The sequence below is a fragment of the Scyliorhinus torazame genome, chromosome 6 (genome assembly GCF_047496885.1).
Source record: "Scyliorhinus torazame isolate Kashiwa2021f chromosome 6, sScyTor2.1, whole genome shotgun sequence".
NCBI classification, from domain to species: domain Eukaryota; kingdom Metazoa; phylum Chordata; class Chondrichthyes; order Carcharhiniformes; family Scyliorhinidae; genus Scyliorhinus; species Scyliorhinus torazame.
This window is the reverse complement of record NC_092712.1, coordinates 25,159,365-25,172,168: the sequence shown is the minus strand read 5'-3', so window position 1 is coordinate 25,172,168 and position 12,804 is coordinate 25,159,365. Positions and strand designations below refer to the sequence as shown.

Below are 12,804 nucleotides of genomic sequence, written 5' to 3'. Positions count from 1 at the left end.
GGTCAGGATCCTGCTTGCGAGCTGAATGGTAACACTTCACAAAGTGGTCGTCCAGTCTACGTTTGGCCTCCCCCGTGTGGAGACCACTGCACGGTGAGTGACAACTCAATTTAAAACAGGAGACACAACCGCTGCTTCACCCTGGAGGTGTCGCTTGGGGCCAGGTACAGTGAGAAGGAAGTAAAAGGGGTGTTACATCTCCCGGTGAGTTAAATAAAGGACTAGATGGGACAGGTAATTCAATCCCTTCTTTATTCGTCTAACTCTGGGAAAGATTCAGCAGTCTTTAGATCTTGTTAAAGGCAGCAACATCTACGCTTTGCACCTGAAAATGAACAAAGAAAAGAAAGATGTTGATTAGAAGAGACGCCGGTGACTATTAACCACAAAGTTAAAGATTTCACCACCAGGTTATTGAGACAACACACACCACCAAGGGCTGCAAACCTGCAGAACTCTCAGAATGGGTTCATGATGCAAATTGTGCAACGGATGAATATGACAACAGGGAACAAGTGCGTTCTGTGGGCAGGAGCTGGCATTGTCAAACTCGGGGGTGCGACCCGCGGCGCCATCCGTCACGGCGCTCCCGATCGCGCAGATCCGAGCGCAACAGCCGGCTTTTAACTATGCCGGCTGCGAGCGGCCTTCAAAATGGCCAGGAACGGATAATAAAAATTTGGTCGCAATGCGCATGCGCAAACGCGCACCGACGATCGGGCATGCATGCGCATTGCGGGCGCATTTTTAAAATATAGTCGCAGCCTTTTTTTTCTAAGTTCGGGAGGCCAAAGGAACCCAAAACCATTTCCTCCATTTTTGTCAGCAACAAACAAGGTAAGAGAAAATGGTGGGTCGCGCAGGTCGGCCGGTTGGTAAAAAGTTTGAAAAACAGTGGCATAGAGGAGCATGTCAGAGGACAAGACATAACCGGATACACCTCCCAACAGGATTGGCAGTGCAACGTGATCATAGGTATAACTCAAGCTGAGCAGATCTGGCCCCGAGACACTTCCCCCAGAGAGATAGGGACCGGAGCGGGGACATTTGTGACATCACTGGCAATGCTGCATTAATTCCCCATCTCTGGTGCCCGCAGCATGGTGATGTTGGTGAGCCGCTGCAGCCCGTGTAACAAAGACACGCTCGCAGGGTTATAAAGCAGGGAATTCAGGAACTTAACCCAGGAATGATGACGGAATGGATGATTTATGGCGAGGTCGGGTTTGTGTGCGAGGGAGGGGACGATGTTACCACTCATTTCCTGATTTTGCATTTCTAACCGGCCAAGGTGGTGTATTCCAAATAAGCCCAGCCCCAGTAATGCCGAGCTCCACCATCCATCCCGATAGCCAGCTTTACTGTTCAATACTCACGTAATCCTCAAACTTGGTGATTTCTTCCTCCAGCAGATCTGTGCCAACCTTATCATCTTCCACCACACACTGGATCTGGAGTTTCTTGATCCCGTACCCGACCGGTACCAGCTTGGAGCCTCCCCACACCAAGCCGCCCAGCTGTACTGTGCGCACGCTCTCCTCCAGCTTCGCCATGTCTGTCTCGTCGTCCCACTGCGGAGAACATGCACTCATCTCAGTATAGTCGCAGTCAACCCCCGCTTTCCACAGACAGCTTTGACGGACCAAAACCTATGCCCTGTCCGCTCAATGAAACACGGGAAATAGGAGGAGGCCATTCTGCCCTTCGAGCCTGCTCCCCCATTCAGTATGATCACCCAACTCAACTGAAGTGTCTACATCACAGTCACCTATCCGAGCTCCTCCGTATAACTGGTCTGCCTCCCCCCGCCACCCCCGTAGGGAGTTACCTGTCCGTTTTGTCAGTGCAAACTGCTTTGAATGAATCTCGATCTGCTGAGAAAAACTAAACCCCAACAGTTGAAAAAGATGGAATATCCTGTGGGGGGGGGGGGGTGGCTGGGGCAGAGATCAAATCAGCCACAAAACCTGGGTGAGGCGTAGTGCGTTTCTGCTCTCATTTACATTTGTATTTCACTCATGTCCTGATTACACACATCTCTGGGCAACAAAAACATGGGTGGTGAAAGCCTTAAACGGTGTGTTGCAAGGTACTGCTCAAGACGGTACAGAAACAAATACAGAATCACCTGAACTGTTCTCCTCAGCCTTCTCCAGGATGTGCGAAGCATGTCACTGCCCAACACCCACTGCTCGTCATAAATAACGTTAACCGGTCACACAATTAATTCCCAAGCCTGAAAGCTACATTCATAGCGGATGGGAGAGGAGAAATGTGCAGGCACTTAGAATCATAGAATTTACAGTGCAGAAGGAGGTCATTCGGCCCATCGAGTCTGCACCGGCCCTTGGAAAGAGGGCTCTACTTAAGCCCACACCTCCACCCTATTCCCGTAACCCCAGCTAACCTTTGGGACGCTAAGGGACAATTTAGCGTGGCCAATCCACCTAACCTGCACATCTTTGGACTTGCGGGAGGAAACCGGAGCACCCGGAGGAAACCCACGCAGACACGGGGAGGACGTGCAGACTCCGCACAGACAGTGACCCAAGTCGGAATCGAACCTGGGACCCTGGAGCTGTGAAGCAACTGTGATAACCACTGTGCTACCGTGCTGCACTTGCTGTATGCACCTTCTTTGCAAAGTTCAACTGTTGAATGCACAGAATCTTACTGTGTAGCAGGCGGCATGCCAACTTCCTGAGAGCTTTACCCAATTAGTCCTGCTCTCCTGCACTTTCCCCCTGGCTGTGTGTTTGTCCAATTCTGCTTTGAACATTATTACTCAATCACCACTATCCTTTCATTCAGTGCATTCCAGAACACAACGATACACTCTGCAAAAAAAAAAAAACCATCCTCATCCATCCTCTGCATACCGATACCCTCCTGCCGCCGGTGAAAACAGCCCCTTTTCATTTTGTTTTTGAAACATTTATTCAGTCATAGAGCATTGCTGCAAAAAAACATTTTTTTAAATGAGACATGGCCTGTCAAATTGTTTCACCTTTGATTCATCAGGATAGCTCAGTAGAAATTCCCAAACTGTAACGGGGGGAAACGATTGACACGGCATGAAAAGAGAATGCTGATTGTTGGCAAGCTTCACCATGAGGAGAAATGTTGAAGAGAAATGTTAACCATTTCCAATCATGGTGAACAGAGCAACCAGGAGGAGGCCATTCGGTCCTTCAAGCCCGCTCCGCCATTATCACGGCCGATCATCCAACTCAATAGCCTAGTCCCGCTTTCCCCCAATATCCTTTGATCCTCTTCGTGCGGAGTGCTATATCTAACTGCTTCTTGAAAAGGTAAGTGTTTGGCCTCAACTACTTCCTCTGGGAACAAATTCCACAGGCTCTCTGGGTGATGAAATTTCTCCCAATCTCTGTCCTAAATGGTCGACTTCGCATCTTCAGGCCGTGACTCCTGGTTCTGGACACCCACATCATCAGGAACATCCTTCCTGCATCTACCCTGTCTAGTCCTGTCAGGATTTTCTAGGTTTATATGAGATCCCCCCATATTCTTCTGAACTCCAGCGAATACAATCCTAACCAATTCAATCTCTCCTCTTATGTCAGTCCCGCCATCCCAGGAATCAGTCTGCTAAACCTTCGCTGCACTCCCTCTGTAGCAAGAACATCCTTCCTCAGATAAAGAGACCAAAACTGCACACAATATTCCAGGTGTGGCCTCACCAAGCCCCTGTATAACTGCAGCAAGACATCTCTGCTCCTGTACTCAAATCCTCTTGTAATGAAAGCCAACATACCATTTGCCTTCTTTACCATCTGCTGTACCTGCGTGCTTACTTTCAGCGACGGATGCACGAGGACACAAAGGTCTCGCTGAGCATCTACATCTCAATTTACATCCATTCAAATAATAACCGGCCTTCCTATTTTTGCTACCAAAGTGGATAACTTTGCATTTCTCGAAATTATACTGCATCTGCCAGTCATTGTCCCACTCAGTCAACTTGTCCAAATCACACTGAAAGATCTCTGCGTCCTCCTCACAGCTCACCCTCCCACCCAATTTGGGGTCACCTGCAAATCTGGAGATACGACATTTTGTTTCCTCTTCTAAATCATTAATTTATATTGTGAACAGCTGGGATCCCGGCTCCGATCCCTTTGGTACCCCATTAGTCACTGCCTGCCAATTTGAAAAAGACTCGTTAATTCCAACACTTTATAGTTCCTGTTTCCTTATACACATGCTGAGTGCTTTCAGCATTTTCTGTGTTTTTTCCAGTTTCCAGCATCCACAGTAGTTAGCTGCTGGTGGCGGGCATTACACAGATTTTAGAACGTACCGTGAGAAAGACCTTGGAAAAATCAGAGTCAACAGAATTTCCCACTACCTGATTCACCGGGTCACCAAAGACCCAACAAAAATCACGGTCCAGTGAATAAACCCCCTCCATCCCAATCACTGTCCAGTGAATAAACCCCCTCCATCCCAATCACTGTCCAGTGAACAATCCCCCTCCATCCCAATCTCTGTCCAGTGAACAATCCCCCTCCATCCCAATCACTGTCCAGTGAACAATCCCCCTCCACCCCAATCACTGCCCAGTGAACAATCCCCCTCCATCCCAATCACTGCCCAGTGAACAATCCCCCTCCACCCCAATCACTGTCCAGTGAACAATCCCCCTCCATCCCAATCACTGCCCAGTGAACAATCCCCCTCCACCCCAATCACTGCCCAGTGAACAATCCCCCTCCATCCCAATCACTGCCCAGTGAACAATCCCCCTCCACCCCAATCACTGCCCAGTGAACAATCCCCCTCCACCCCAATCACTGCCCAGTGAACAATCCCCCTCCACCCCAATGTCCCAATCAGTGTCCAGTGAACAATCCCCCTCCATCCCAATCACTGCCCAGTGAACAATCCCCCTCCACCCCAATCACTGTCCAGTGAACAATCCCCCTCCATCCCAATCTCTGTCCAGTGAACAATCCCCCTCCACCCCAATCACTGCCCAGTGAACAATCCCCCTCCATCCCAATCACTGTCCAGTGAACAATCCCCCTCCACCCCAATCACTGCCCAGTGAACAATCCCCCTCCATCCCAATCACTGTCCAGTGAACAATCCCCCTCCACCCCAATCACTGCCCAGTGAACAATCCCCCTCCATCCCAATCACTGTCCAGTGAACAATCCCCCTCCACCCCAATCACTGCCCAGTGAACAATCCCCCTCCATCCCAATCACTGCCCAGTGAACAATCCCCCTCCACCCCAATCACGGTCCAGTGAACAATCCCCCTCCAACCCAATCACTGTCCAGTGAACAATCCCCCTCCACCCCAATCACTGCCCAGTGAACAATCCCCCTCCATCCCAATCACTGCCCAGTGAACAATCCCCCTCCACCCCAATCACTGTCCAGTGAACAATCCCCCTCCACCCCAATCACTGCCCAGTGAACAATCCCCCTCCATCCCAATCACTGCCCAGTGAACAATCCCCCTCCATCCCAATCACTGCCCAGTGAACAATCCCCCTCCATCCCAATCACTGCCCAGTGAACAATCCCCCTCCATCCCAATCACTGCCCAGTGAACAATCCCCCTCCACCCCAATCACTGTCCAGTGAACAATCCCCGTCCATCCCAATCACTGTCCAGTGAACAATCCCCCTCCATCCCAATCACTGCCCAGTGAACAATCCCCCTTCATCCCAATCACTGCCCAGTGAACAATCCCCCTCCACCCCAATCACTGCCCAGTGAACAATCCCCCTCCATCCCAATCACTGCCCAGTGAACAATCCCCCTCCATCCCAATCACTGTCCAGTGAACAATCCCCCTCCACCCCAATCACTGTCCAGTGAACAATCCCCCTCCATCCCAATCACTGCCCAGTGAACAATCCCCCTTCATCCCAATCACTGCCCAGTGAACAATCCCCCTTCATCCCAATCACTGCCCAGTGAACAATCCCTCTCCACCCCAATCACTGCCCAGTGAACAATCCCCCTCCATCCCAATCACTGTCCAGTGAACAATCCCCCTCCACCCCAATCACTGCCCAGTGAACAATCCCCCTCCATCCCAATCACTGCCCAGTGAACAATCCCCCTCCATCCCAATCACTGTCCAGTGAACAATCCCCCTCCATCCCAATCACTGTCCAGTGAACAATCCCCCTCCACCCCAATCACTGCCCAGTGAACAATCCCCCTCCACCCCAATCACTGCCCAGTGAACAATCCCCCTCCACCCCAATCACTGTCCAGTGAACAATCCCCCTCCACCCCAATCACTGTCCAGTGAACAATCCCCCTCCATCCCAATCACTGTCCAGTGAACAATCCCCCTCCACCCCAATCACTGCCCAGTGAACAATCCCCCTCCATCCCAATCACTGTCCAGTGAACAATCCCCCTCCATCCCAATCACTGCCCAGTGAACAATCCCCCTCCATCCCAATCACTGTCCAGTGAACAATCCCCCTCCATCCCAATCACTGTCCAGTGAACAATCCCCCTCCACCCCAATCACTGCCCAGTGAACAATCCCCCTCCATCCCAATCACTGTCCAGTGAACAATCCCCCTCCATCCCAATCACTGCCCAGTGAACAATCCCCCTCCATCCCAATCACTGCCCAGTGAACAATCCCCCTCCATCCCAATCACTGCCCAGTGAACAAACCCCCTCCACCCCAATCACTGCCCAGTGAACAATCCCCCTCCATCCCAATCACTGTCCAGTGAACAATCCCCCTCCATCCCAATCACTGTCCAGTGAACAATCCCCCTCCATCCCAATCACTGTCCAGTGAACAATCCCCTTCCACCCCAATCACTGCCCAGTGAACAATCCCCCTCCACCCCAATCACTGCCCAGTGAACAATCCCCCTCCATCCCAATCACTGTCCAGTGAACAATCCCTCTCCACCCCAATCACTGCCCAGTGAACAATCCCCCTCCAACCCAATATCCCAATCACTGCCCAGTGAACAATCCCCCTCCATCCCAATCACTGTCCAGTGAACAATCCCCCTCCATCCCAATCAGTGCCCAGTGAACAACCCCCTCCATCCCAATCAGTGCCCAGTGAACAATCCCCCTCCATCCCAATCAGTGCCCAGTGAACAATCCCCCTCCATCCCAATCACTGTCCAGTGAACAATCCCCCTCCATCCCAATCAGTGCCCAGTGAACAATCCCCCTCCATCCCAATCAGTGCCCAGTGAACAATCCCCCTCCATCCCAATCAGTGCCCAGTGAACAATCCCCCTCCATCCCAATCACTGCCCAGTGAACAATCCCCCTCCACCCCAATCACTGTCCCGAGAACAATCCCCCTCCACCCCAATCACTGTCCAGTAAACAATCCCCCTCCACCCCAATCACTGTCCAGTGAACAATCCCCCTCCATCCCAATCACTGCCCAGTGAACAATCCCCCTCCATCCCAATCACTGCCCAGTGAACAATCCCCCTCCATCCCAATCACTGCCCAGTGAACAATCCCCCTCCATCCCAATCACTGCCCAGTGAACAATCCCCCTCCATCCCAATCACTGTCCAGTGAACAATCCCCCTCCATCCCAATCACTGTCCAGTGAACAATCCCCCTCCATCCCAATCACTGTCCAGTGAACAATCCCCCTCCATCCCAATTACTGTCCAGTAAACAATCTCCCTCCACCCCAATCTCTGTCCAGTGAACAATCCCCCTCCATCCCAATCACTGTCCAGTGAACAATCCCCCTCCATCCCAATCACTGCCCAGTGAACAATCCCCCTCCATCCCAATCAGTGTCCAGTGAACAATCCCCCTCCATCCCAATCACTGTCCAGTGAACAATCCCCCTCCACCCCAATCACTGTCCAGTGAACAATCCCCCTCCACCCCAATCACTGTCCAGTGAACAATCTCCCTCCATCCCAATCACTGTCCAGTGAACAATCCCCCTCCATCCCAATCACTGTCCAGTGAACAATCCCCCTCCATCCCAATCACTGTCCAGTGAACAATCCCCCTCCACCCCAATCACTGTCCAGTGAACAATCCCCCTCCACCCCAATCACTGTCCCGAGAACAATCCCCCTCCACCCCAATCACTGCCCAGTGAACAATCCCCCTCCACCCCAATCACTGCCCAGTGAACAATCCCCCTCCATCCCAATCACTGTCCAGTGAACAAACCCCCTCCACCCCAATCACTGCCCAGTGAACAATCCCCCTCCACCCCAATCACTGCCCAGTGAACAATCCCCCTCCACCCCAATCACTGTCCAGTGAACAATCCCCCTCCATCCCAATCACTGTCCAGTGAACAATCCCCCTCCACCCCAATCACTGCCCAGTGAACAATCCCCCTCCATCCCAATCACTGCCCAGTGAACAAACCCCCTCCACCCCAATCACTGTCCAGTGAACAATCCCCCTCCAACCCAATCACTGCCCAGTGAACAATCCCCCTCCATCCCAATCACTGCCCAGTGAACAATCCCCCTCCACCCCAATCACTGTCCAGTGAACAATCCCCCTCCATCCCAATCACTGCCCAGTGAACAAACCCCCTCCACCCCAATCACTGTCCAGTGAACAATCCCCCTCCACCCCAATCACTGCCCAGTGAACAATCCCCCTCCATCCCAATCTCTGTCCAGTGAACAATCCCCCTCCACCCCAATCACTGCCCAGTGAACAAACCCCCTCCACCCCAATCACTGTCCAGTGAACAATCCCCCTCCACCCCAATCACTGCCCAGTGAACAATCCCCCTCCATCCCAATCACTGCTCAGTGAACAATCCCCCTCCATCCCAATCACTGCCCAGTGAACAATCCCCTTCCACCCCAATCACTGTCCAGTGAACAATCCCCCTCCACCCCAATCACTGTCCAGTGAACAATCCCCCTCCATCCCAATCTCTGTCCAGTGAACAATCCCCCTCCAACCCAATCACTGCCCAGTGAACAATCCCCCTCCATCCCAATCACTGCCCAGTGAACAATCCCCCTCCACCCCAATCACTGTCCAGTGAACAATCCCCCTCCACCCCAATCACTGCCCAGTGAACAATCCCCCTCCACCCCAATCACTGTCCAGTGAACAATCCCCTTCCACCCCAATCACTGCCCAGTGAACAATCCCCCTCCATCCCAATCACTGTTCCGAGAACAATCCCCCTCCATCCCAATCACTGCCCAGTGAACAATCCCCCTCCATCCCAATCACTGTCCCGAGAACAATCCCCCTCCATCCCAATCGCTGTCCAGTGAACAAACCCCCTCCATCCCAATCACTGTCCCGAAAACAATCCCCGTCCATCCCAATCGCTGTCCAGTGAACAAACCCCTTCACTCCAATCACCGTGGGTAGTGGTGGAGTTTGGTGTGGGTGGGTAAAAGGCAGCTTACCGGTTTCACATCCAGAAGGATAGAGGACTTGGCAATGAGGGCTGGTTTCTTGGATTTCTTTGCTGCGTATTCACGTAACCGTTCCTCACGAATCCTCTCCTTCTCTGCACTCTCTTCTTCATCACTGCTTCCAAATAGATCAATGTCATCGTCTTCATCCTCCTCTGCCTCAGGCTGCTTCGTGCTGGGCTTTGTATAAAAGGAAGAGCAGCACGTTTACAGGAGAAAATCTCTGGAGAAAAGGACCGTGTGAATGAAACCACCGTCACACCCCTTTCAACACTCATACACCACCAGTACACAGGCAGCTCAGAGCCTTTGAGAGACAGAAAGTGCGCCCATGACTGGTCAACAGTCCCCCTTCCATCAACCTGAGTAGAGCACATTCATCCATTTACAGAAGTGGAGGCTACATGGCTGCCGAAGGGCCTATTCCTGCACCTATTTTCTATGTTTCCATGTTCTGCCTCCCACTCTCATTCACCGGTTCCCTTTGCTAAATCCCCCCCATTTAATGAGGCCTTCTCCTAATTCAACCATCAGCCCGGCAGAATTGTGGAATCTGGTCCTACCGGGGCAAACGAGGCCTTGGGGAAGTGAGGCAGAATTTGTCCCAGTTCTCCCAAATACTTCTGCGTGCAAGCTCACCACGTGAAGTTTTTAAAAAAAAATTTAAATTAAAAAAAAGATATAGAGAGACCAATTCATTTTTTTCCAATTAAGGGGCAATTTTTTTATTTTTATTTTTATTTTTTAAGTGCGGCCTATCCACCTACCCTGCACATCTTTGGGTTGTGGGGGCGAAACCCACGCAGACACGGAGAAAATGTGCAAACTCCACATGGACAGTGACTCAGAGCCGGGATCAAACCTGGGAACTCGGTGCCGTGAGGCAGCAGTGCTAACCACTGCGCCACCGTGCTGCCCCACCACGTGAACTTTATCCAATGACATGCACTTTAGACAAGTACAGGGGCAGTCTCATTTGCTACCCTCTCATGGGGGAGTAACAAACATCCTGTCGTGCTGAGGTACTGGAGGGTGCCTATCCATCCATTCTTCCACACAGGATCAATCCCAGGAAAAGGAGGTCGGGGTAAATGATAATGGGATCTTACCTTGTTGTCTGGGGCTGGGGGGCAGACTACAGGCTTGGGGCTGGTCGAGGATTTCTCCAACGTCGACAGGCGAGTCTCCAGCTTTGACAGTGCCAAGCGCAGGTCCTCCACCACTAACAAGGAGTAAAAAGGAGCAGCATCAAAGTGCAACCCACACACACCAGAGCATTGTATTAAGGACACAGCAGTGGAGGCCAAGTATAAAACAAACTTGATTCTCCCGGCCGAGGGCCACGAAGTGGATGCCTGTCAGGAGGTGACGGCAGTTAGCAGACAAGGACATGGGTGTGGATTCAGACAGGTAATGAAAGCAGTAACAATGAAGGCACATTTGGTTATACTGAAGAAGAAATGGAATAAGTAGAACCAAGGTTAAAGTGGAGGTTGTTGCTAGATTTCAGAGCTTTACACTATCGAGTTCTCCAATGGCCTCTGCAGCAAGTACATTTACAATGCAGGGAGCCAGGATACAATCTACTGAGTGCTTCAATAAAACGACGGTTGCCATGGAACCATAGCCAAGAGGTGTTAATATTACGCAGAGAATAGAAAGGGAAACTCTTCCTTTGAATCTGCATATAACAAAAGGAATGGAGAGGCATTTGAGAAGCTGCAAAAAAGGATTTCCAGAGACAATACCACAGCTTAGAGAAAAGACAAAACAGGTTGGAGGTGGCCCATCAGATTTTGAAAGGTTCCGATAGGGTGGACAGATGAAACAGTCATTTGCGCCATGGCTGTGAATACAAGGTAGTCGCTGTTAAACCCAATAGAGAATTCAGGAGAAACTTATTCACCCAGAGCTTGTCGAGAATGTAAAACTTGCTGCCACAGGTAATAAGGCAAATAGTGTGGACGCAGTGAAGGGAAAACTAAGCAAGCATTAGGAGAGAAAGGAATAGGAGGATATATTGATGGAGTGAAATGAAGAGGTGATTAAGTGAAGCCAAAACACAGGATTGAACCAGTTGGGCCGAATGGCCTGTTTCTGTGCTGTAAATGTGGCCCCCTGAAGATTGGTTACGAACAGAATAGGGCTTGGCATGATGCCCCCCCACCCCCCCGCCGACAGGCGGGGCCAGGAGGTGAGTTACTCGCTATCGGATTCGTAGCCTGTTACCTCTGTTGATTTATCCCATTTTTTGGCAGTCTGGGCATCATCTTAGTGTTTTTTCTTCTTTCATTGTGTGGCTCGTCGCAACACGTATGGAAGTTTATGTTTCAACAATGGAGCTTAATTCTCACTTATTTCACAATTTAAGCCAGACATTTGATTACTTTCTTCTTTTCACAGTATTTATGTGGCTAGTCCAGTTCAGTTTCTGATCAATGGTAACCCCCAGGATGTTGATCGTGGGGGATTCAGTGATGGTAATGCCATTGAATTGTCATGGGGCGATGGCTAGATCCTCTCTTGTAGGCGATGGTCGTTGCTTGCCATTTGTGTGGCACAAATGTAACTTGCCACTTAAGCCTGGATTTTGTCCAGGTCTTGCTGCATTTCAACACATTCAACACTGCACAACAGACGCCCCTCCCCGGGAGACCCGGCAAAATGTCAGTGAGACAGCTCTCCCAACTTTGGCATAAGGCCCCTGTTCGTAAGGAGGACTTTCCAGAGTCAACAGGTCTGGGTTCGCTGTTGTCGTTTCCTGCGCCTAGGTCGATGCCAGGTGGTCCGTCCAGTTTCATTCCTTTTTGTAATCGTTGAATACAACTGAGTGGCTGGCTGGTAAAGGGGAACAGGGTGATGGCTGGGCCATTTCTGAGGGCATTTTAGAGTCAACCACATTGCTGTGGGTCTGGAGTCAGATGTAGGTCAGACCAGGTAAGGACGGCAGATTTACTAAAGGACATTAATGCACCCAATGGGCTTTTACAACAATCAACAATGGTTTCATGGTCATCAGATTTTACTAATTGAATTTAAATTCCTCCGCATCACCCTGTTCCCCTTTACCAGTCCTCCACATCACCCTGTTCCCCTTTACCAGTCCTCCACATCACTGTGCCCCTTTACCAGTCTCCACATCACCCTGTTCCCCTTTACCAGTCTCCACATCACCCGGTTCCCCTTTACCAGTCTCCACATCACCCGGTTCCCCTTTACCAGTCTCCACATCACCATGTGCCCCTTTACCAGTCTCCACATCACCCCGTTCCCCTTTACCCGTCTCTGCATCACCTGGTTCCCCTTCACCAGTCTCCACATCACCCTGTTCCCCTTTACCAGTCTCCACATCACCTTGTTTCCCCTTTACCAGTCTCCACATCACCCAGTTCCCCTT

General features: G+C 51.0%; 1 protein-coding gene across 5 annotated transcripts in view; it reads right to left on the bottom strand.

Moving 5' to 3' along the window:
• Nucleotides 1–235: 235 nt before the first annotated feature.
• The window catches only part of eef1db (eukaryotic translation elongation factor 1 delta b (guanine nucleotide exchange protein)), a 59,834-nt gene continuing 47,265 nt past the window's right edge, over nucleotides 236–12,804 (bottom strand). For all 5 annotated transcript variants that reach the window (XM_072508045.1, XM_072508046.1, XM_072508041.1 and 2 more), the window contains 4 exons: nucleotides 10,517–10,629; nucleotides 9,399–9,587; nucleotides 1,377–1,571; nucleotides 236–325 (listed from right to left, as the gene is read on the bottom strand). In XM_072508045.1, coding sequence (XP_072364146.1) covers nucleotides 287–325; nucleotides 1,377–1,571; nucleotides 9,399–9,587; nucleotides 10,517–10,629 — 536 coding nt within the window. In that variant the 3' untranslated portion in view covers nucleotides 236–286. The remainder of the gene's footprint in view (nucleotides 326–1,376; nucleotides 1,572–9,398; nucleotides 9,588–10,516; nucleotides 10,630–12,804) is intronic.